This window comes from Rhinoderma darwinii, chromosome 1, assembly GCF_050947455.1.
Source record: "Rhinoderma darwinii isolate aRhiDar2 chromosome 1, aRhiDar2.hap1, whole genome shotgun sequence".
Lineage (NCBI taxonomy): Eukaryota > Metazoa > Chordata > Amphibia > Anura > Rhinodermatidae > Rhinoderma > Rhinoderma darwinii.
Window position 1 is genome coordinate 389,555,534 of NC_134687.1, and position 23,517 is coordinate 389,579,050.

At 41.8% G+C, this 23,517-nt stretch overlaps 1 protein-coding gene across 2 annotated transcripts in view; it reads right to left on the minus strand.

Moving 5' to 3' along the window:
- GOLM1 (golgi membrane protein 1) overlaps positions 1 to 23,517 on the minus strand; it is a 77,937-nt gene that overhangs the window by 11,955 nt on the left and 42,465 nt on the right. For both annotated transcript variants that reach the window (XM_075852324.1, XM_075852314.1), the window contains exons 3-4: positions 17,613 to 17,792; positions 3,686 to 3,740 (exon numbers count right to left, since the gene is read on the minus strand). In XM_075852324.1, the coding sequence (XP_075708439.1) occupies positions 3,686 to 3,740; positions 17,613 to 17,792 (235 nt within the window). The remainder of the gene's footprint in view (positions 1 to 3,685; positions 3,741 to 17,612; positions 17,793 to 23,517) is intronic.

The following is a 23,517-nucleotide window of genomic DNA, read 5'->3' on the forward strand; positions in this document are numbered from 1 at the left end:
ATAAGACATGCCCGTTTTCTGCGGCCCGGGCTCTGGGGCCATGGACAGACCATGGAAACCACGGTCGTGTGCATGGCTCCATGGGAATGAATGGGGCCGCAAATCTCCTGTGGATTTTCGGGGGAATTGTGGCAGCAAAAGCACGTCCATGTGCATGGGGCCTTAGCCCTTAAAGGGCTTGTACAGAATTAGAAAAACATGGCTGCCTGCCTCCAAAAGCAGTGTCTGACAAATGCTGCCAACTGACCTGCCTGGAAAACTGGATTGTGCATGGGTTTTGTGTGGTATTACAACTCAGCTCCATTCACTTCAATAGAAAGGAGCTGCATACAAGACACAACCCGCGGACATGTATGGTACACAATCCTTGGAAGAAAGCAGCCATGTTTTTCTAATCCTGGATAAACCCTTTAACCCCTTAAAGACCAGGCCAATTTGAGTCCCCCCCCCCACCTTCCAAAAGCCATAACTTTTTTTATTTCTTCGTCGACATGAGGGATTGTTTTTTGCCTGGGGGGCATTTTCAAGCTGCTTGAAAATGCTTCCATTGAGGAAGCGAAACATTGCACTGGTTGGGTGAATAAACGTCACTTTTTTTTCGTGAGTGCTGCTTCCATGCTCTTGATAGAATATATATATATATATATATATATAATCTATCTATATATAGATATATATCTATATATAAAATAATTTTTTTCCGCGTTCACCGAGCAGGTTAAACTACGCTATATTGTGATAGTTCATACTTTTATGGACGTGGCAATACCAGTTGTTATTTTTTTTTTTTAACATTGCCTTAGGGAAAAAAAATTAAAAAAAAAAAAAAGGGAAAAGGGGGGGGTTCTTTAAACTTTTAATATTTTTATTAGCCTCCCTGGGGGACTTGAACCAGCAATCGTTGGATCACTTGCATGATATACTGCAATACTAATGTATTGCAGTATATCGTGATACGGACAGTCTCCTTTGAAGCCCAGAGGCAGGGCTACAAAGATGGCAGACCTGGGGGCCTTCTTTAGGCCCCCAGGCTGCCATAACAACCATTGTCACTCACCGACCGCATCCTGGGGGGCAGATGACTAGTTGGAGGGGGGCACCCCCCTGATTCTAACAATTTAAATGCTGCGGTCGCGATTGAAGCGATCTTTGATTCCGCCCGTTCCAGTGAGGTGTCAGCTGTATAACACAGCCATCACCTGCTGCGTATGGAGCGCGTTAAGCCCGTGAGCCCGCTCCATACTTCCCCCTAAAGGCTGTCACTTACTAGTTAGAAAAAAATTATAATAATCCTAACTGCCATGTTTGAACAAGACCTGCATGGCCTTATTCACACGACAGTGAAAAACTGCCATGTGACGGCCGTCCTTTTAACGGCCGTTTTCAGAACAATGATGTCCTATGGGTGTATTCACACGGCCATTTTTTTTTTTTTTTAACGGCCATGAAAAACCGTCAGTTGATCAGTTTTTAGTGGACATTGAGGTCAGTTGCTTCCCCAGAGTTCCGGAGCAGAGCCTAGACTAGTGCTCTGCTCTAGGACACCGGCTCTGGGGTTGCCCCTGACTTCTCATTCCGGTCACTGTGTATAGCATCTGCAGAGGGCACGGTGGCAGAATTATCTGCAGAGGGCACGGCGGCAGAATTATCTGCAGAGGGCACGGCGGCAGAATTATCTGCAGAGGGCACGGCGGCAGAATTATCTGCAGAGGGCACGGCGGCAGAATTATCTGCAGAGGGCACGGCGGCAGAATTATCTGCAGAGGGCACGGCGGCAGAATTATCTGCAGAGGGCACGGCGGCAGAATTATCTGCAGAGGGCACGGCGGCAGAATTATCTGCAGAGGGCACGGGGGCAGAATTATCTGCAGAGGGCACGGCGGCAGAATTATCTGCAGAGGGCACGGCGGCAGAATTATCTGCAGAGGGCACGGCGGCAGAATTATCTGCAGAGGGCACGGCGGCAGAATTATCTGCAGAGGGCACGGCGGCATTATCTAAAAAGGGGCTACCTAATCTTGACATTTGTGTGTCTGACAAATGCTGCCAACTGACCTGCCTGGAAAACTGGATTGTTGAAATAAGCACGTGGAGAAATCTCGCAAATTTCCGTGTAGTACTATGTAGTGTTGTAATGTAGTAGTAATAATGTAGTATTGTTATAGTAGTGTAGTATTATTATAATGTAGTATTATAATAGTTCAAATAACTAATTGATTAACAATAATTTTGTATGGATCAAATTTGAAAGTAATGCGGCACATGAACTTCACATTTTTTTCTATGTGCGGCCCATTTACCCGGCCGAGTTTGAGACCCCTGCTGTAGATGATGCCACACAGCCCCGATGTAGATTAGGCCACACCCTCCCTGTAGGAATTTTCAGGTATTGTCTCTGTAAACTCTGGACAGTCCTGGAAAATTCACTACAGTTAACCACTATGTACAATGCCCCCTGTACTAGCGCCACACTACCCTTGTAGTGAGTGCAACAATACACTAAATGTAACTTTCGGCTGCCCTACATACTCACTGATGCAGCGCCGTCTCCCGTCTTCTTCAGGTGTGGTCTCATCTGCACGGGATCTGCCGAGGCGGTGCGATGATGCCGTCGCAGAACCCGTGAAGACAAGCGACCACACCTGAAGAGGATGGCGCTGCATCGGTGAGTATGCTGTTGATAGCCAGCAAGGGAACTATGAAGTGAAAAGATGATCGAATGGTAGAAATATAGAAATTGTATTACATAAAGACAAACAGGTTAAAATAAGATGGAATAAAAAGATGAGTCACACAATGGATAGGCGTCAGCCTATGCTAGACCAGAGCAAAAAATGGCTTGTTTACACATATTAATAGCAGATTGCAGACACAATATGTATAGAAGGTCTTAAAGAGAGGCAATTAGTAGATGTAATAATAAAAACAGTGTTTGATAAATATGCCAGATTAGAGAAAAATTATACGGATGTACTGCAAAGGGCTAAATCCTGTCAGAAATACCAGTATAAGATAACTGACAGATGTGAAGAGTAGTTACATACCAAGAGACATGGTCGCACACAGGAGAGACGCTCGCACCAGACGCGCGTTTCGGCAAATGCCTGGCGTACTTGCCTTGTATTTCTGTAGCGTAAACAAACTGTGGAAAACTTTACAATGTAAGCCTATGGGAAAAATATTCTGCAACGTAGCAAGTTATTGAAAAGTCTGTCTCGTATTGCGGAATATTTTTCCCATTGTAAAATTTTCCTCAGAGTATTTTTATGCAAGTATGCCACATGTAAGAGCACCCTTATCCACGTAAAAAAAATCTGTAGCATTTCCGTATAAATCCAGCCTAATGTTGCTAAGGCACAGCCCACTTGAACCTTGTATTTTCCATAAAGCGGACCTGTCCGCTCAATATGCTGGCTTACGTAAGGGCAACATATTACAGGGACAGGTCTGTTCTCCTATTAGCCAAATCGACACAAAAAAAATAAAATGGTGTGCCGCATCGCTAGTAGGAGCAAACAAAGAATAAACCGCAGGACCATGACGGCAGTATAGTGAGGTGACAAATCCGCTTTGAGAAGGATTTTTTTTTTTCCATTTTAGCATGAGTTCATTGAAGTGTAGCTGTGCAAATAATTCAAGACAAAATGCAAACACAGAAATAGCTACAAAGTATGAGATTATTTACCTTGAAGATTCTCTGTAAGACCGTCTTTACTTGTTATATTGTTAAGTAAATTCTCCTGTTAAAAAAAGAAAAAGATTGGCAATTTATTGTAAAGTGAAATCACATCTCCATGACACGCCTTCACAACATTCAAAGAACAACATTTAACTTAAAACGTATCTAACCTTTCAGAATAAGCCGTCATATGTGTGTACATGAGAATTAACAGTATTTCTAGACATTATATGACCTGTATCCTGCATTTATCAACAGTTTTCCCCTCTGCAGGCTCTATCCTATAATTCTCAGATAAATCTCAGGTCTATCAAGAGTATTAGTAACATGGAGGACATTATACAGCAGTAATGAGAAGTTGAGTTGTGACTTCAGCACTGGGGTGAGATAGAACACTTACTAGAAGCTACAGCAGCATCTGTGCCTCTCTCCTTTGTCTACCTCCAGCAGCTCCCTCCGCCTCCCTCCCCTCCCAATCGAATTTTATGGGCAGCAGCTATAACCTGATCTCTCAGTATACAGATTCCAGTGTATGGAATCTAGTGAGTAAACATTTAAAGGAGGTGTGTGGGGGGGGGGGGGGGGGGGACACGACAACACAGAGAAGTGGAGAATGAGGCATTTTTCTGTAATACTATATATTAAAAAGTTTTTTTTTTACATTCGCTTTTACTATTGATCAAATAAATAAATAAATGTTACTAAATAATAGTTAAAAATACACAAATACTTTGAGCCCTGCTAATAGTCTTGCTGCAACAGGATGTGTGTGATGCTTTCAATGTGGTGGGGCATTGTGTGGTGATGCGCCTGGCTTCGCCCTTGTGTGATATATTGCCTCTCAATCTCACCTGTGACTAAGATTTAACGTGACGCAACAACGAAATTTGCCTCTTGCTGCCTTTGTTAATATCTTAGATCGGAAACAAAATTGACCAGAATGAATGATAAAGTGATCCCGGGTCACAGACGGATATGGAGCATTGCGAGCACAGAAGAGGGACTGAAAGAAGGTGCAGGGTGGTACAAAGGAGTCAGATATAGCTGTATTTATCAGGAGCGATCCAGGTCCAGATGTTCTGGGGGTATCATGATACCGTATTACTAGCTGTAAGACCCATCCTGCATTCAGTGCTGTGACTGCAAATGTAACCCCACAGAGACCTGCTAATCCAGAGAGGGCAATCTCAGACTTCTTCAGGTAAGGACACACACAGTATATGGATATATTCTGTTTTTATCCCACTTATTCAGCTGTACAATAATAAAGGAAGATTTGCAGTTCATATTTCCAAACCAATAAAAACAATAGCACAAATGCAAAAAAAAACAAAACTAGAAATGGTTGGTCTTTCTGTCAGTGCGATTAATTTCTGTGGCCTCTTCCTAATGTAAGGATTGGACAGTTTAAATTCTGATCCTCTGCTCTCTGGGAAAGAAGGGGCAGCAGATGTGCTTGAGCAGTCACTTATGACTTGTCCCTGGGAAATAAACATGTATACTTGGATCCAGGTTTGAAGGAAAGTTGAGAATTTACTAAACTTTCATATTTGGGTTAGGTCTATGCATAAAGTATAAATGTAATTTAAAGACAACCTTTCACCTCCCCATACATGTGCAGCTGAGTGCTGCACAAACCCTGGGGCACTTCACATTTTTTCCTATCCTTTTCCGTTATTTAGATATCGGTGCGTTTATATTTGGCACCCGATATTTCAATAACCCCCTGAACTGTCAATGGGGATGTAATTGGCAAGGGGGCGTGTTACTATGACTGACACGGTCCAATCAGTTACAGACATTGTCACAGCAAGAGCTGGGGCGAGGAGAGTGTGTGTGCAGCTCCGCCGCCACCACTGAACAGAAGAGGAGAAGAAGGTGAATTCTTCTGTTCCGTCGGCGGGAGTATAGTCAGCATCGGCGTCGGAGCTGGGCGTGCATGCATGCTCTCACTCTTCAGCTCTCGGCAGACAAGGACGACAAGACTGTGTTGCTTACGGTAAAACCCAGACATCCTAACGGAAATCCAATGGAACACAAAGTCAATGGCTTCCGTCGATGGTGCCGGTGTTGTCCATCGTACAATGGAATCGCCACTTCCAGTATTCTCGCTGTTCTGCTCCTCTGACGGAGCAAAACAATGGAAACACCAACGCAGGTGTGAACCTGCCCTTACCCTACAAAGTTATAAAAAGCAAAAAGTTTAATATAATAACAAATTCAGCTCTGAAGTCTGAAGGATGTACGCAGCTCTGGACTATAATATGGGCTGCGACATTGGATTAGCGCAGTAAGCAAATAAATGTTAATAGACTGTAGATTATATCTGTATGCAAACTGCAGGAAGTTGTTCAAAGTTGACATGGACTATAACCCATTAAAAAAAATACTCTGTATATTCCTGATCAGTGTTCCTAGCAACAATGCTGCAATTAAACAATGTCCTAAAGACATGCATTTACAAAGTCGTAAGTTACAAAGTCCAAACCTATTTCTTTATGACCGATAATAAAACAGAATTTATGAGGAGCTGCATATAAAAAGAATGAATGACAGGAAGCAAATTATTCAGGTTTGGAGAACAGCCTTAGGCCTCATGCACACTACCGTATTTTTGTCCACCCGTAAATACGGGTCCTTGGTCACACGTATTCTACCCGTATTGCACCAGTATTTACGGGCACGTTTTTGGCTGCAAAATTACACTGCACTAACCGGCAGCCCTTCTCTCTATCAGTGCAGGATAGAGAGAAGGGACAGCCCTTTCCGTAGTAAAAGTAAAAGAAATTCATACTTACCCGGCCGTTGTCTTGGTGACGCGTCCCTCTCTTGACATCCAGTCCGGCCTCCCTGGATGACGCAGCAGTCCATGTGACCACTGCAGCCAGTGATTGGCCTGTGATTGGCTGCAGCGGTCACATGGGCTGTAACGTCATCCCAGGAGGCCGGACTGGAGGAAGAAGCAGGGAGTTCTGGGTAAGTATGAACGTCTTTTTTTTTTTTACAGCTTTATCTATATTGTGATCGGTAGTCACTGTCCAGGATGCTGAAACAGTTCCTGCCGATCGTTTAACTCTTTCAGCACCCTGGACAGTGACTATGTACTGACGTCGCCTAGCGACGCTCCCTTAATTACGGGTGCACACACGTAGTCACCAGTAATTACGGGAGCCCCATAAACTTCTATGGGCTGCCAGTGCCGTAATTACGGCCTGAAATGGACATGTTCTATCTTTTTCAACGGCATGGGCACCTTCCCGTAAGCATACGGGGAGGTACCCGTGGCCAATAAAAGTCTATGGGTCCGTAATTACGGGAGTTTTTACGGTCGTGTGCATGGGGCCTTTTATAGTGGTAAATTGGATTTAAAGTAAAACACAAGCAATAGTGATATCAAAACACAAGAAAGGCTTTCTTTAACCCCTTCCCTCTTTAGCCACTTTTGACCTTCCTGACAGAGCCTCATTTTTCTAATCTGACATGTGTCACTTTATGTGGTAATAACGTCGAAATGCTTTCACCTATCCAAGCGATTCTGAGATTGTTTTCTCGTGACACATTGGACTTTAAGATAGTGGTAAAATTTGGTCGATACATTCAGTATTTAATTGTGAAAAACACGAAAATATAGTGAAAAATTGCAAAAATTAGCATTTTTCTCAATTTAAATGTATCTGCTTGTAAGACAGGCAGTTATACCACACAAAATTGTTGCTAATTAACATCCCCCATGTGTCTACTTTAGATTGGCATCGTTTTTTGAACATTCTTTTATTTTTCTATGACCTCACAAGGCTTAGAACTTTAGCAGCAATTTCTCACATTTTCAAGAAAATTTCAAAAGGCTATTTTTACAGGGGCCAGTTCAGTTGTGAAGTGGTTTTGAGGGCCTTATATATTAGAAACCCCCAAAAAGTCACCCCATTTTAAAAACTTCACCCCTCAAAGTATTCAAAACAGCATTTAGAAAATGTCTTAACCCTTTACACATTTCACAGGAATTAAAGCAAAGTAGAGGTGAAATTTACAAATTTCATATTTTTTTACAGAAATACATTTTTAATACAATTTTTTTTATAACACAGAAGGTTTTACCAGAGAAATGCAACTCAATATTTGTTGCCCAGTTTCTGCAGTTTTAGGAAATATCCCACATGTGGCCGTAACGTACTACTGGACTGAAGCACCGGCCTCAGAAGCAAAGGAGCACCTAGTGGATTTTTGGGCCTTATTTTTGTTAGAATATATTTTAGGCACCATGTCAGGTTTGAAGGGCTCTTGCGGTGCCAAAACAGTGAAAATCCCCCAAAAGTGACCCCATCTGGGAAACTAGACACCTCAAGGAAATTATCTAGGGGTGTAGTGAGCATTTTGACCGCACAGGTTTTTTACAGAAATTATTGGAAGTAGGCCGTGAAAATTAAAATCAACATTTCTTCAAAGAAAATGTAGGTTTAGCTAATTTATTCTCATTTCCACAAAGACTGAAGGAGAAAAAGCACCATAAAATTTGTAAAGCAATTTCTCCCGAGTAAAACAATACCTCACATGTGGTAATAAACGGCTGTTTGAACACACGGCAGGGCTTAGAAGGGAAAGAGCGCCATTTGGCTTTTGGAGTCCACATTTAGCAGGAATGGTTTGCGGAGGCCATGTCACATTTACGAAGCCCCTGAGGGGACAAAACAGTGGAAACCCCCAACAAGTGACCCCATTTTGGAGACTACACCCATTGAGGAAATTATCTAGGGGTATAGTGAGCGATTTGACACCACAGTTTTTTTGCAGAAAATATTGGAAGTAGGCCCTGAAAATAATAATTACATTTTTTCAAAAAAAATCTAGGTTTAGCTAATTTTCTCTCATTTCCAGAAGGACTGAAGGAGAAAAAGCAACACAAAATTTGTAAAGCAATTTCTCCCGAGTAAAACAATACCCCACATGTGGTAATAAACGGCTGTTTGGACACACGGCAGGGCTTAGAAGGGAAAGAGCACTATTTGGCTTTTTGAGATCACATTTAGCAGGAATGGTTTGCGGAGGCCAGGTCACATTTGCAAAGCCCCTGAGGGGACAAAACAATGAAAACGCCCAAAAAGGGACTCCATTTAGGAAACTACACCTCTTGAGGAATTCATCTAGGGGTGTAGTAAGCATTTTGACCCCACAGATGTTTCATAGAATTTATTAGAATTAGGCAGTGAAAATAAAAAGAGTCCTTTTTCTTCAATAAGACATAGCTTTAGCGCAAATTTTTTCATTTTCTCAACAAATAAAGGAAAAAAAGAACCCAAAATTTGTAAAGCAATTTCTCCCGAGTACGGCAATACCCCATATGTGGTCATAAACTGCTGTTTGGGCAAACGGCAGGGCTCAGAAGGAAAGGACCGCCATTTGGAGTGCAGATGTTGCTGGATTGGTTTCTGGGCGCCTGTGGGCCCAAAACAGTGGAAACCCCCCAGAAGTGACCCCATTTTGGAAACTACACCCCTCAATGCATTTACCAAGGGGTGTAGTAAGCATTTTAACCCTGCAGGTGGTTTGTAGAAATTAGTGTTCACTCGATGTTGCAGAGTGAAAATGGCATTTTTTTCCATAGATATGCCAACATGTGGTGCCCGGCTTGTGCCACCATAACAAGACAGCCCTCTAATTATTATGCGGTGTTTCCCGGTTTTAGAAACACCCTACATGTGGCCCTAATCTTTTGCCTGGACATATGACAGGGCTCAGGAGTGAAGAGTACCATGCGGAGTGGAGGCCTAATTTGGCGATTTACAAAGTATTGGTTCACAACTGCAGAGGCTCAGATGTGAAATAATAAAAAGAAACCCCTGAGAAGTGACCCCATTATGGAAACTGCACCCCTCAAGGCATTTATTAAGAGGTGTAGTGAGCATTTTCACCCCACAGGTCTTTTCCATAAATGAATGCACTGCGGATGGTGCAAATTAAAAATGTATATTTTTCCCTAGATATGCCATTCAGTGGCAAATATGTCATGCCAAGCTTATGACACTGGAGACACACACCCCAAAAATTGTTAAAAGGGTTCTCCCGGGTATGACGATGCCATATATGTTGAAGGAAACTGCTGTTTGGGCACGCTGTAGGGTTCAGAGCCGAGGGAGCACCATTTGGCTTTTGGAGAGCGGATTTTGCTTGGTACTAAATTTGTTTGAGTATTGCTGGTGTTTTATAATGTGGGGGTACATGTAAGCGGGGCGGAGTATATAAGGGGCATAGTCAGGTGGTATGAAAAAAAATTAATAATCCATAGATGTGTGTTACGCTGTGAAGCAATCCTTTCCGCACAGGCCAGTGTCGCACTGATAAATGGTGTCATTTCTTATCCCCCTTTTGGTCCACACTCTGCACCTTTGTAGTTTGAGGAATTTTGCTGGGAAAGTGTTGTCCTGGTATAATACAGGCACCGTCGCTTCCAGCGGATATGTTTGGGCCCTCCCTTTCCTGGTTCCCTAATTTTAGGTCCTTGATAAATCGCCTCTTCAAACTGAAGAAATGTTCCCCTCGGGCACAACTGCATATTTTTTTATTTCCTGACTTATTGGAGCCATAACTAATTTTATTTTTCATAGACGTAGCGGTATGAGGGCTGGTCTGTTGTGGGACGAGCTGTAGTTATTATTTGTACCATTTTGGGGTACATGCGACTTTTTGATCACCTTTTATCCTATTTTTTGGGATGCCAGGTAAACAAAAAAAATGCAATTCTGGCACAGCTTTTTTCGTTTTTTTTTTATACAGCGTTCACCATGCGTTATAAATTACATGTTAACTTTATTCTGTGGGTCAGTACGATTCCGGCGATACCTAATTTATAGCACTTTTTTATGTTTTACAACTTTTTTCACAATAAAATTACTTTTGTAAAAAGAATGTATTTTTTTTCTGTCGCCAAGTTGTGAGAACCAGAACGTTTTAATTTTTTTGTCGACGGAGGAGTATGAGGGCTTGTTTTTTGCGGGACGAGCTATAGTTTTTATAGGTACCATTTTTGGATACGCGCGACTTTTTGATCACTTTTATTCTAATATTTGTAGGGCAAAGTGACTAAAAAACAGAAACTCTGGTAACGTTTTTTTACGGTTTTTTTTACGCTGTTCACCGCGTGCAATAAATAATACAATATTTTGATACCTCAGGTCGTTACGGTCGTGGCGATACCAAATACATATGGTTTATTATTATTTTTCAATAATAAAGGACTTGATAAGAGTAAAAGGGGGATTGTGTTTTATTTGATTACTTGAAACTTTTATTGTTTTCAAACTTTCATTATTTGCACTTTTTTTTTTACACTTTTTTATACTTTTTTTACACTTTTCTTCAAGTCCCACTAGGGGACTTGAAGGTCCAACGGTCAGATTTTTTTTATTCTAATACATTGCACTACCTATGTAGTGCAATGTATTAGATCTGTCAGTCATTCACTGACAGCAAGCCGATTAGGCTTCGCCTCCCGGCGGGGCCTAAATCGTCTTCCGTAATGGCAGAGCAGGAGAACATTGTGTCTCCTGTTGCCATAACAGCAGTCGCCAGTCCCGATTGCCTGTCAGGGCTGGCGATCTGCTAGTAACCGCTACGATGCAGCAATCGCTTTCGATTGCTGCATTGAAGGGGTTAATGGCAGGGATCAGAGCTAGCTCCGGTTCCTGCCGTTACAGGTGGATGTCAGCTGTACAGTACAGCTGACTTCCACCGCTGATGACGCCGGATCAGCTCCTGACCCGGCGCCATCTTGCCGGCAGCTACGGAAGCCGATCAGGCTCCGCCGCCGGGCGGATCTTGACCGGCTTCGGTGCTAGGCAGACCGGGGGGCCAGTATTAGGCCTCCGGTTGCCATTGCAGCCACCGGAACCCCGGCAATTTCATTGCTGGGGCTCCGATGAGCTGCAAACACCTTAAGTGCAGCGATCGCGTTTGAGCGCTGCACTTAAGGGGTTAATGGCGGGGATCGAAGCTAATTTCGGTCCCCGCCGTTACAGTCGGATGTCAGCTGTAAGATACAGCTGAGATCCGGTGATGATGGCACCGACTCAGCTTTTGAGCCGGTGCCAAACATTTGACGTACATGTACGGCATTTTGCGGGAAGTCAATGCTTTCCATGACGTACATGTACGTCAAATGTCGGGAAGGGGTTAAAGGCTATGTAAACCTTTGAAGCTTAGAGGTGATCGGTTTTAGGGTTTTCCTGTGTGTAAGAGGCACACAGGAGCCGTTGTCAGCTGAACCAGCGGTCCAGCTGACTGATTTGGCTTACAGGGACGCTATGCAGCTTACATAGAAACTGCATCGCAAAAACGAAAGAAAACATTTAATAAATGTCAACTATACAGTACATACATTTTTAATGAGAAAAAAACAAGACAAAAAGGTTTACATAGTCTTAAAAAGACGCTGTAAACCTTCGAAAATGATTTTTTTTAAGTAAAAATAGTGTGATTTGTGCAAATTGCAAATGATTAAAAATAATTTTTAACTTTTTGAGAAACAGCTGCTCTGTATCCTGTATACAGAGCAGCTGTATCGTTCGCGAAGACCTGTAACTTAGATGTAATAGATTTCAGGTGAATCCTGTGTGTCAGAGACACGCAGGACCCGCTGACACTGAACCAGTCAGGTCCACAGGACTGACGGATTCAGGTTTTAGCGAAAGATACAGCTGCTCTGTATAGAGAATACAGAGCAACTATATCCCAAAAAATAAAAATAATTTTTAATAAAAACTAATATGAAAGTTGCACCAAACACTTTTTTTAAAAAATAAAAATAAAAATGTCAATTACACACGCTAGCTACCTTTTACGTCTGAAATTACAGACTGTTTTCAGGAGAAAACAGCTCCGTCGTTTCAGACGTAATTGCTCCTCCTTGCATTATGCGAGGCGTCTTTGACGGCCGTAAATTTGAGGTGTTCTTCATTGAATTCAATGAAAAACTGCTCAAATTACGTCCAAAGAAGTGTCCTGCACTTCTTTGATGAGGCAGTCATTTTACGCGTCGTCGTTTGACAGCTGTCAAACGACGACGCGTAAATTACAGGTCGTCGGCGTAAATGAATGGGCAGATGTTTGCCGACGTATTGTAGTCGTATTTTCAGGCGTAAATCGAGGCATAATACGCCTAGTTTACGCCTGAAAATAGGTCGTGTGAACCCAGCCTCATCGGAAAAAAAATGCATATTATTTCAATCAGGTTTTTATTATAAACATTTCCGGTTTTCTGCAGCTCACTTGTCAGCTTTGCTGTGTAGACTGGGACAGGTCAGTAGAGGGTGGGGAATTTGATGGCAGCCCTATTGTTCTAGAGGCCAGGATTAGGCAAAAAAGAAACACTAAACATAAAGATAAGGCTCTGTATACATCTCCTGTGTCACTCTCTGGGAAAAACAAAATAGTAAAAACCATGCATAGTATCCGTCCTGGAACCCGCAGCACATACTGTCCGAAAAATCACATTGTGGTGTGGTTTTTCGGCCGGAATTTCCGCTGCGGTAAGCAGCGTTGAAATAATAATAAAAAAAACAAAAAACAAGAATGCCCATACTTACGCTGTTGTCATGGTGACGCGTCCCTCCATGACTGTCCAGTCCAGCCTCCCCGGATGACGCTAAAGCCCATATGTGACCGCTGCATCCCAGGAGGCCGGACTGGAGTAAGAAGCAGGGCGTTCTGGGCAAGTATGTTTTTTTTTTTTTAAGTTGCGATTTTTGCAATGGAATCGCTCCGATTCTGCCGCAGAAGTCGCAGCACTTTGCTTTCTGTTGCGGGTTTTGCAACCCCATTGAATTCAATGGGGAAAACCCACAACAGAAAACCAACAAAAACGCAGCACAAATTGACATGCTGCGGATTTAAATTCCGCACCGCAGGTCAATTTATTAACGTTTTCGCTGTGGGTTATCTTCCGCAGCGTGGGCATGAGATTTTCAAAATCTCATCCACTTTGCTGCTACTGTAAATTCTGTGGAATTTCCACACCGAATTCAGTTACGGAAATTCCGCAGCGTTTACACTACATGGGAACCCGGCCTTAAAGAGGCTCTGTCACCACATTATAATATCTTCTACATGAGACCGGCGCTGTAATGTATATTACAGCAGTGTTTTTTTATTTAGAAAAACAATAAATTTTGACCAAGTTATGACCTATTTTAGATTTATGCTAATGACTTTAATGCCCAACTGGCCGTTTTTTAGCTTTTGACCAAGTGGGCGTTGTGGAGAGAAGTGTATGACGCTGACCAATTAGCGTCATACACTTCTCTCTATTCATGTAATCAGCACATAGTGATCCTGCGTTGTTCGCGATGTGCTTTCACTTACTCACACATTAACATTACTGAAGTGTCTTGAGAGTAAATAGACATCACCTCCAGCCAGGACGCGATGTCTAACCACAATCCTGACACTTCGGTAGAGTTTGTGTGTGACTTAATGATAGCAAGCGTGATCTCGCGATTTACAACAATCCCCATTTACAATAATCAATTTCTATGAAAGTCCCTGCTTATACAAAGTCTGTCCTATTCTAAATTATTTCTCAGAAAAGATTTTACTATGCTTCCAGTGAACCTATATCTTTTGATAAGTCCAGTAATTGTGCTTTCTGCTACAGGTCACAGTTTAGATCTGCATAAAAGGTTTAGCAATGTTACAGATACTTTACTACATTATTACTACATTTTAGCCATTTCATGTTTTTTCTCCATTTATACACAAAAGGGGGAAATGTATTATTGGTTTTACTTTTCTACCCTCTAGTCACAAAGTTGGTGGGGCTAGCCAGGGGAAGGGCCACCAATGCACAAGACGATTACCAAGCTAAAAATTTGTGTAAATTATAGCACAAATCTACGCCTGCTTAGTAAATTACCCCCATTGTTTCTTTAAAAATATTTAATGCAAAAGTTGTATTATTCAAAATATAGATCTAAAAAAAATTGTTCAAACCCAAAATACACAAATTCCCTAAGATGTCTTTGATATGAATGATAACATTTTTATCAGCTAGATAGTTCTATTGCAATCAGATTTCAGCATATATAAAATAAAATAAAACACTTTTTCCACTTCTTATGCCAAGTTCACAAAGTGCAGTTTTCAATGTAAAGCCAGGAGTGGATCCTCGAGAGGAATAGTCAAGACTTTTCTTATCTCTTTTGGATTCAATACCAGTTTGGGTTTAATAGGGTTATCCAGTTTTAAAAAAAAGATATGCAGATGGTTAAAGAGGCTCTGTCACCAGATTTTGCAACCCCTATCTGCTATTGCAGCAGATAGGCGCTGCAATGTAGATTACAGTAACGTTTTTATTTTAAAAAAACGAGCATTTTTGGCCAAGTTATGACCATTTTTGTAGTTATGCAAATGAGGCTTGCAAAAGTCCAAGTGGGTGTGTTTAAAAGTACAAGTCCAAGTGGGTGTGTATTATGTGCGTACATCGGGGCGTTTTTAATACTTTCACTAGCTGGGCGCTCTGATGAGAAGTAACATCCTCTTCTCTTCAGAACGCCCAGCTTCTGACAGTGCAGATCTGTGACGTCACTCACAGGTCCTGCATCGTGACGGCCACATCGGCACCAGAGGCTACAGTTGATTCTGCAGCAGCATCAGCGTTTGCAGGTAAGATCGACTTACCTGCAAACGCTGATGCTGCTGCAGAATCAGCTGTAGCCTCTGGTGCCGATGTGGCCGTCACGATGCAGGACCTGTGAGTGACGTCACAGATCTGCACTGTCACAAGCTGGGCGTTCTGAAGAGAAGAGGATGTTACTTCTCATCAGAGCGCCCAGCTAGTGAAAGTATTAAAAACGCCCCGATGTACGCACATAATACACACCCACTTGGACTTGTACTTTTAAAAACACACCCACTTGGACTTTTGCAAGCCTCATTTGCATAACTACAAAAATGGTCATAACTTGGCCAAAAATGCTCGTTTTTTAAAAATAAAAACGTTACTGTAATCTACATTGCAGCCCCTATCTGCTGCAATAGCAGATAGGGGTTGCAAAATCTGGTGACAGAGCCTCTTTAACATGCAGAAGATATATCACGGACTAATGTACTGCCTGTAGGTGAGATGCCTAAGTAAGCCAGTCTCGCATGTAGTCACATGACCATGCACCTAGTGTTCATCTCCTGCTTGTGCGGTGTCTTGTATTCTGAACCCATGGTTATCTATCCCACCTTCGTCCCCTAACTCCCTCTCTAAAGAAGGAAACATCAGATAACGCTTATCTCCACTGCTCCCTCCCTACTTCCCAGTCTCTGGAGGGATGAGATTCACAGATCTGCGTTACACCTTGTAATAGAGGGGCATGGGGACAGCTGCAAATAGAAGCAATATCTGTGAGAGGAATCATGGGAACTGTAGTCCTTTATATGGTAATCCCGAAAGAAGGAAGGAAAAAAGGAAAGGAGAGAGAAAAATGCTGCAAAAGAGCTGGATAAGATAATGAAAAATTATTGTTTCTGTGCTATAGCCACCTATAGATGCCTTATAGAAAAAAAATTGGGCAACATATTTTAAAAGGGTAACTAAACGTTCAACAAACTACTGACATATCATAGTGGCAAAACTCAAAGAGCTGTATGTATAATATTAATAACAACCATCTTTATTTATATAGCGCTAACATATTCCGCAGAAGGGGCATCTACACAGATGTGACTATACGGATTAACAATTCACACAAGAGCAGTGAGGACCCTGTTCAAAATGTAAAAACTGCTTGTTCAGTACAATGGTCCAGCCATCTTTTATACACATGGGATAGTACACAAAGCTGCATGAGCCAGTCACCAGCCAGTATCCGTGTATGACGGACATGAAGGGCATTAGAGTGCAAGGAATGTGGGGGATACGGCTGAATGATGGTCAGGTTCTGATAACTAATGCAATGGGGGGGGGGGGGTTAGATTAGCGAATAGGATAAACTTGCTTAAAACTGTGGATGTTGGGAATTAAAAATCGTATTGTCCGCGGTAGAACATTCCAGAGGACTGGTGCAGCACGAGAAAAATCTTGGAGCTGGAAGTGGGAGGTTGGGAAAATATATATTATTGGCAGAGGGAAAATAGAAAACCTTTGCTTCAGAAAAAAAAATAAAAAAAAATAATAATTTTAAATAAAACCACTGTAATGAGAAATACAACCTGTAAACGAATGGGGCACATTTATCAATGCAGTTATGCATTATTTTTTTTGCGTTTATCAGCCATGAAAACAATGCCACTCAGGCTGAACATCATATTTATTAAACTCTTTGCCACATTTTCTGACACCCGACGTCTCAACAAACGGGCCGTGCCCTGAAGGGGCACATTATGGGACTCATTTACTAAAGATTTAAATAGCTCAGTAGCTGTGCTGCATTCCTTAAATCGACATACATTGTGTTGAGGAAGACGGCACATGCTACACTCAAATTCCATACTGGAATAAAGCTTGGGCGTACTCCAGTATTAGCAAATATGCCCAAAACGTGTGAACCTCTAATGGACGCATCTAGAATGTGGCAAGCTGATCACCACTAAACTACTATAGCATCTGGGTAATCCCTACCAGTGATCAAAACCTTTGAAATTCTACTTTTTACAACAGTGGATTTATAGATCGGGCACAGAGCCCGCTGCAAAGCAATCTTTGTGAAAGTTTATTTACCCACTTTGTTTCATTTTTGGTTTTTTTATGAGAGTTTCTCAAATAAAAAAAAGATATTATGGCAGCCTATATGCTTGACACAAATATGACAGATTGCTTACCATGTATACATTAGAAAACAATACATCAGTAAAGCAATTACGGAGAAGTCAGAGTACGGTTCACATAATGTGGGTGTAAAAGGGATTAAAAAGGGACATGGGGGAAGGATAGCGTACCAAAGATAGGAGGAAAACGTACCTTCTCGCTTTTACATAGCAGCTGCACATTCTGCATCTGGGAGTCGTGCAAGGACTGAATGGCATCAATTTGCTTTTTCTGCTTCATCAGCATGTCTTCAAATTCATTCTTTTTCATCTCAACTGCCCCTCTCTCTGCTGCTGCCCGGCGAATTCTGCCCTCCAACTCCATGACTCGGCTCTAAAGTTATAAAGCAGAGCCTGATCAACACAGGAGGTAAAGCTGAAGCATCATGGAACATGGAATATACAGAACTTTTTTTTTTTTTTTAAGCAAAGACAACCCGTGGGCAATGCTCATATACTTGATCAAGAAATGCAAATACAAACCCATGAGCGCTTTTGAGGTCTACAAGCAGTATTCCACACATGTGGATAGAGCTTCTGTGCAGAAGTGTGGATGTAAATAAAAAGACCAGTGCTGTGCTCAAGATCTCATTCGGGGACCCGATTGCAATAGAATTAAAAATTATATAACTCTGATCAATCACCTGTTTCAAAAAGGTACAGAACCCTTTAAATGTAGGTATATTAAAAGGCTATGCAAAAAAAAAACAAACAAAAAAAAAAAAAAACACCAGGTCAGTGTGTTGTGTAACTTCAGAATTACACTTTATTAAAAATTTGTTTTACTTTTTTTTTTAGATACAGCTGCTCTGTATTCTCTATACAGAGCAGCTGTATCTAGCACTAAATCCAGTTCCGTCAGGTCAGTGGGACTGGTGGGTCCTGTGTGTCCGACACGCAGGATCCACCAGTAATATATCACATCTAAGTTCTTATATATATATATATAAGAACAGGTGGACCCTGTGTGGGACACACAGGACCCACCAGTCCCACTGACCTGACGGGAACAGGGTTTAGCACTAGATACAGCTGCTCTGTATACAGAGCAGCTGTATCTCAAAAAGTTAAAATAATGCTTCACCAAACACACTGATGCCCAATCAAAGGTTTACATAGCCTTTAAAGAGGTTCTGTCACCACATTATAAGTGCCCTATCTTGTACATGATGTGATCTTGAAAGTACACAGGGCGATTGCTCACTAAATTCACAGAAGAAATCCTAAAAAACAATAACACAAATGTTGATTAACCCCTTAAGGACACAGCCTATTTTGGCCTTGTGGACACAGCCGATTTTTGCAAATCTGACATGTGTCACTTTGTGGTAATAACTCCAGAATGCTTTTGCCTATCCAAGCGATTCTGAGATTGTTTTCTCGTGACATATTGTACTTTATGATACTGAAAAAATTTAGTCGTTAAATTCAATATTTATTTGTAAAAAACACCAAAATTTTGAGAAAATTTGCAAAAATCGGCATTTTTCTAAATTGTAATGTATCTGCTTGTAAAACAGATCGTAATACCGCACAAAATATTTACTAGTTAACATTTCCCATATGTCTACTTTATGTTTGCATCGTTTTTTGAACGTGCTTTTATTTTTCTATGACCTCACAAGGCTTAGAACTTTAGCTGCAATTTCTCGCATTTTCAAGAAAATTTCGAAAGGCTATTTTTTCAGGGACCAGTTCAGTTCTGAAGGGGCTTTGAGGGCCTTATATATTAGAAACCCCCTATAAAACACCCCATTTTAAAAACTGCACCCCTCAAAGTATTCAAAACCACATTCAGAAATTATTTTAACCCTTTAGGCATTTCACAGGAAATAAAGCAAAGTAGAGGTGAAATTTACAAATTTCTATTTTTTTTTTACGAAATTCATTTGTAATACAGTTTTTTCTGTAACACTGAAGGTTTTACCAGAGAAACGCAACTCAATATTTATTGCCCAGATTCTGCAATTTTTAGAAATATCCCACATGTGGCCCTAGTGTGGTAATGGACTGAAACACCGGCCTCAGAAGCAAAGGAGCACCCAGTGGATTTTGGGGCCTCTATTTTATTAGAATATATTTTAGGCACCATGTCAGGTTTGAAGAGGTCTTGTGGTGCCAAAACAGTGGAAACCCCCCAAAAGTGACCCCATTTTGGAAACTACACCCCTCAAGGAATTTTTCTAGGGGTATAGTGTGCATTTTGAGCCTACACGGGTTTTGCTGAATTATGCCGTGAAATTGAAAATCTAAATTTTTTCTAGTAAAATGTAGTTTTAGCTCAGATTTTTTCATTTTTACAACAGATAAAGGAGAAAAAACACCCCAATATTTGTAAAGCAAACTCTTCTGGGCACAGCAATACCCCATATGTGGTAATAAACTGCTGTTTGGACACATGGCGGAAGTTAGAAAGGACGGAGCGCCATTTGACTTTTGGAGCTCAAGTTTTCCTGGAATGGTTTGCGGCCCCATGTGACATTTGCAAAGCCACTGAGGGGGCAAAATAGTGCAAACCCGGCAAAAGTGACCCCATTTGGGAAACTATACCCCTCGTGGAATTTATCTAGCGGTATAGTGAGCATTTTGACTCCACAGTTTTTTGCTGAATTATTGGGATTATGAAGTGAAAATGAAAATCTACATTCTTTCCACTAAAATGTTGAATTGTTTTCATTTTCACAAGGAATAAAAGGAGAAAAAGCGCCCCAACAATTGTAAAGCAATTTCTCCCGAGTACGGCAATACCCAAGGATACACCGCAAGGCTCAGAATGGCAGGAGTGCTACTTGGCATGTAGATTTTGGTGGATTGTTTTTTGGGCGCCATGTCGCATTTGCAGAGCCCCTGAGGTACCCGTACAGTAGAAACCCCTGAGAAGTGACTCCATTTTGGAAACTTTACCTCTCAGGGTAATCTAGGGGTGTACTGAGCATTTTGATCCCACAGGTGTTTCATAGATTGTATTAGAATGAGGCAGTGAAAATGAAAAATTATTTTTTTTACCAAAAATATGTCGTTTTGCACCAAATTTTTTTCCCCACAAGGGGTAATAGGAGAAAAAACAACACATAAATTTGTTACAGAGTACGGCAATACCCCATGTGTGGCCCTAAACTGCTGTTTGGGCACATGGCAGAGCTCAAAATGGAAGGAGTGCCATGTGGCTTTTAGAGCACAGATTTTGCTGGACTGGTGTATGGGCGCCATGTCGCATTTGCAGAGCCCCTGAGGTACCAGAGTAGAGTGTAAAACCATGAGAAGTGACCCCATTTTGTAAACTACACCCCTCAAGGCATTTATCATTTGCCTGGACATATGACAGGGCTTAGGAGTGAAAGGCGCATGTGAGACCTATTTTGGTGATTTTCGCAGCATTAGCCCACAACGGCAGGGCTCTGGGGTCAAATAGTAAAACAAACCCCCAAGTAGTGACCCCCATTTTGGAAACTGCACCCCTCAAGGCATTTTGACCACACAGGTTTTTTTTTTCTATTAGAAATGAATGCTCAGTGGATGGTGCAAAGTGAAAATTGCAAATTTCCACAGGTATGCGCCATTTTAGTGCACAATATTTTGTGCCCAGTTCGTGCCACTGAAGACAAATACCTCAAACTGTTAAGCGGGTTCTCCCGGGTATGGCGATGCCATATATGTGGACGTACACTGCTGCTTGGGCACGCTGCAGGGCGCACCATTAGGCTTTTGGAGCGTGGATTTTGCTCGCTAGTTGTTTTGTTTGGGGTGTTGCTGGTATTTCAGTTATGATGTGGGGGCATATGTAAGCTGTGCGGAGAACATCAGGGGTATAATGAGAGAGTATAATAATGGGGTGAATAAATAATTATCCACAGATGTGTGGCCGGTGTCGCACTGATAAATGGCGCCCAATCTTATCCGCTTTTGGACACTTTGCATCGCCATATTCTGAGAGCCAAAACGTCTTTATTTTTTCTCCACCGGAGCCGTGTGAGGGCTTATTTGTTGCGGGACAATCTGTAGATTTCATTGGTACCATTTTGGGGTACATGCGATTTTTTTATCACTTTGTATTTCATTTTTTTGGCAAGCAAGGTGACCAAAAACCTGCAATTCTGATGTTTTTAATTTTTATTTTTTTTTACGGCGTTCGCCATGCGCTATGAATGACAATTTTACGTTATTCTGTGGGTCGGTATGATTACGGCGATACCAGATGTATATAGTTTTTCTTATGCTTTGAAGCGTCTGCACAATAAAATCACTTTTGTTTCAAATAATTTATTTTTGGTGTCACCATATTCTGAGAGCCATAACTTTTTTATTTTTCCGTCAAAAAAGCGGTGGGAGAGCTTGTTTTTTGCGGGACAGGCTGCGTTTTTTAATGGTATAATTTTGGGGTACATGCAACTTTTAGATCCCTTTTTTTATTCTGTTTTGCGAGGGGTAGTGACTAACAAACAGCGATTCTGGAATAGTTTTTTATTAAAAATTTTTACGGTGTTCACCGTACGGGTAAAATAGCGTGATATTTTTATAGTTTGGGTCGTTACGGACGCGGGGATACCACGTGTGTACTTTTTTTATGTTTTTTCCTATAATAAAAGACTTATTATAGGAAAAAAGGCTGTTATAGTGTTTAACATGAAACTTATTTACAACATTTTTATTAACTTGTTTTAACTTTTTTTTTGTCCCACTAGGGAACTTGAAGGCATGAAGCCCTGATCGCTATTCTAATACACTGCACTACCTACATAGTGCAGTGTATTAGAGCTGTCAGCTATTCACTGACAGCAAGCCTATTAGGCTTCGCCTCCCGGCGGGGCCTAATAGGCTTCCGTACTAGGAAGCGATTGTTAGGGTATGGTTGCCATAGCAACCATCGGAACACTCGCGGGTGCCGATGGTTGTTATTAGAAACCATAGGGTACAATCTAATCACTTAGACCATCGTGGTTGCCGACAGGCTACAAGCCACTTCGATGCATCGATCACGTTGATCGATGCATCGAAGGGGTTAATCGGCCGGATCGGAGCCTAGCTCCGGTCCTGGCCGTTGCAGAGGGGCGTCGGACAGATGATTCCCGGCGGTGATAACGCTGGCTCAGCTTCTGAGCCAGCGTCATCACATACCCACGTCATAGAGCTGTGATTGGTCAGTCTGGTTTGACTGACCAATCACAGCGATCGCCGGCAGGAGACCGCTGTGAATGGTCCCCTGCCGTCTTACTGTGCCGGTCAACTGTCATAAACAGTTGACGGCACAGTTCTGTCACCTTGTCCTTTGACAGGGTGACAGTTTTTAGCCAGGACGCACCGGTACGTCCCTGTGCCTTAAAGCACTTCAATGCAGGACGTACCGGTGCGTCCTGGTGCGCTAAGGGGTTAATATGTGCAGAAAAAAACCAAACTGATTTAGACTGGCAACAAAAGTTATTTGACAAAACCTTTGCTTATATATTAGATTACTTAAAGAGGATCGGCGCTGTAAAGTAGATTACAGCAGTTTTTTATTTAGAAAAACGATCATTTTTGACGGAGTTATGACCTATATTAGCTTTATGCTAATGAGTTTCTTAATGAACAACTGGGCGTGTTTTACTTTTTGGCCAAGTGGGCGTTGTACAGAAGAGTGTATGAGGCTGACCAATCAGTGACCAATTAGCGTCATACACTTCTCTCCATTCATTTACACTGCAGATAGTGATATAGCTATATCGCTATGTGCAGCCACATAAACACACTATAACGTTACTGCAGTGTCCTGATAATGAATATACATTACCTCCAGCCATGATGTGATGTGTATTCACAATCCTGACACTTCGCTAACACAATCCCGACACTACAGCACAGGAAGCGTAATCTCGCGAGATTACGCTGTAAACTGTCATTTCAAAACGAGATTACGCTTGCTGTGCTGTAGTGTCGGGATTGTATTAGCGAAGTGTCAGGATTCTGAATACACATCACGTCCTGGCTGGAGGTAATGTATATTTATTGTCAGGACACTGCAGTAATGTTATAGTGTGCTTATGTGGCTGCACATAGCGATATAGCTATATCGCTATGTCCTG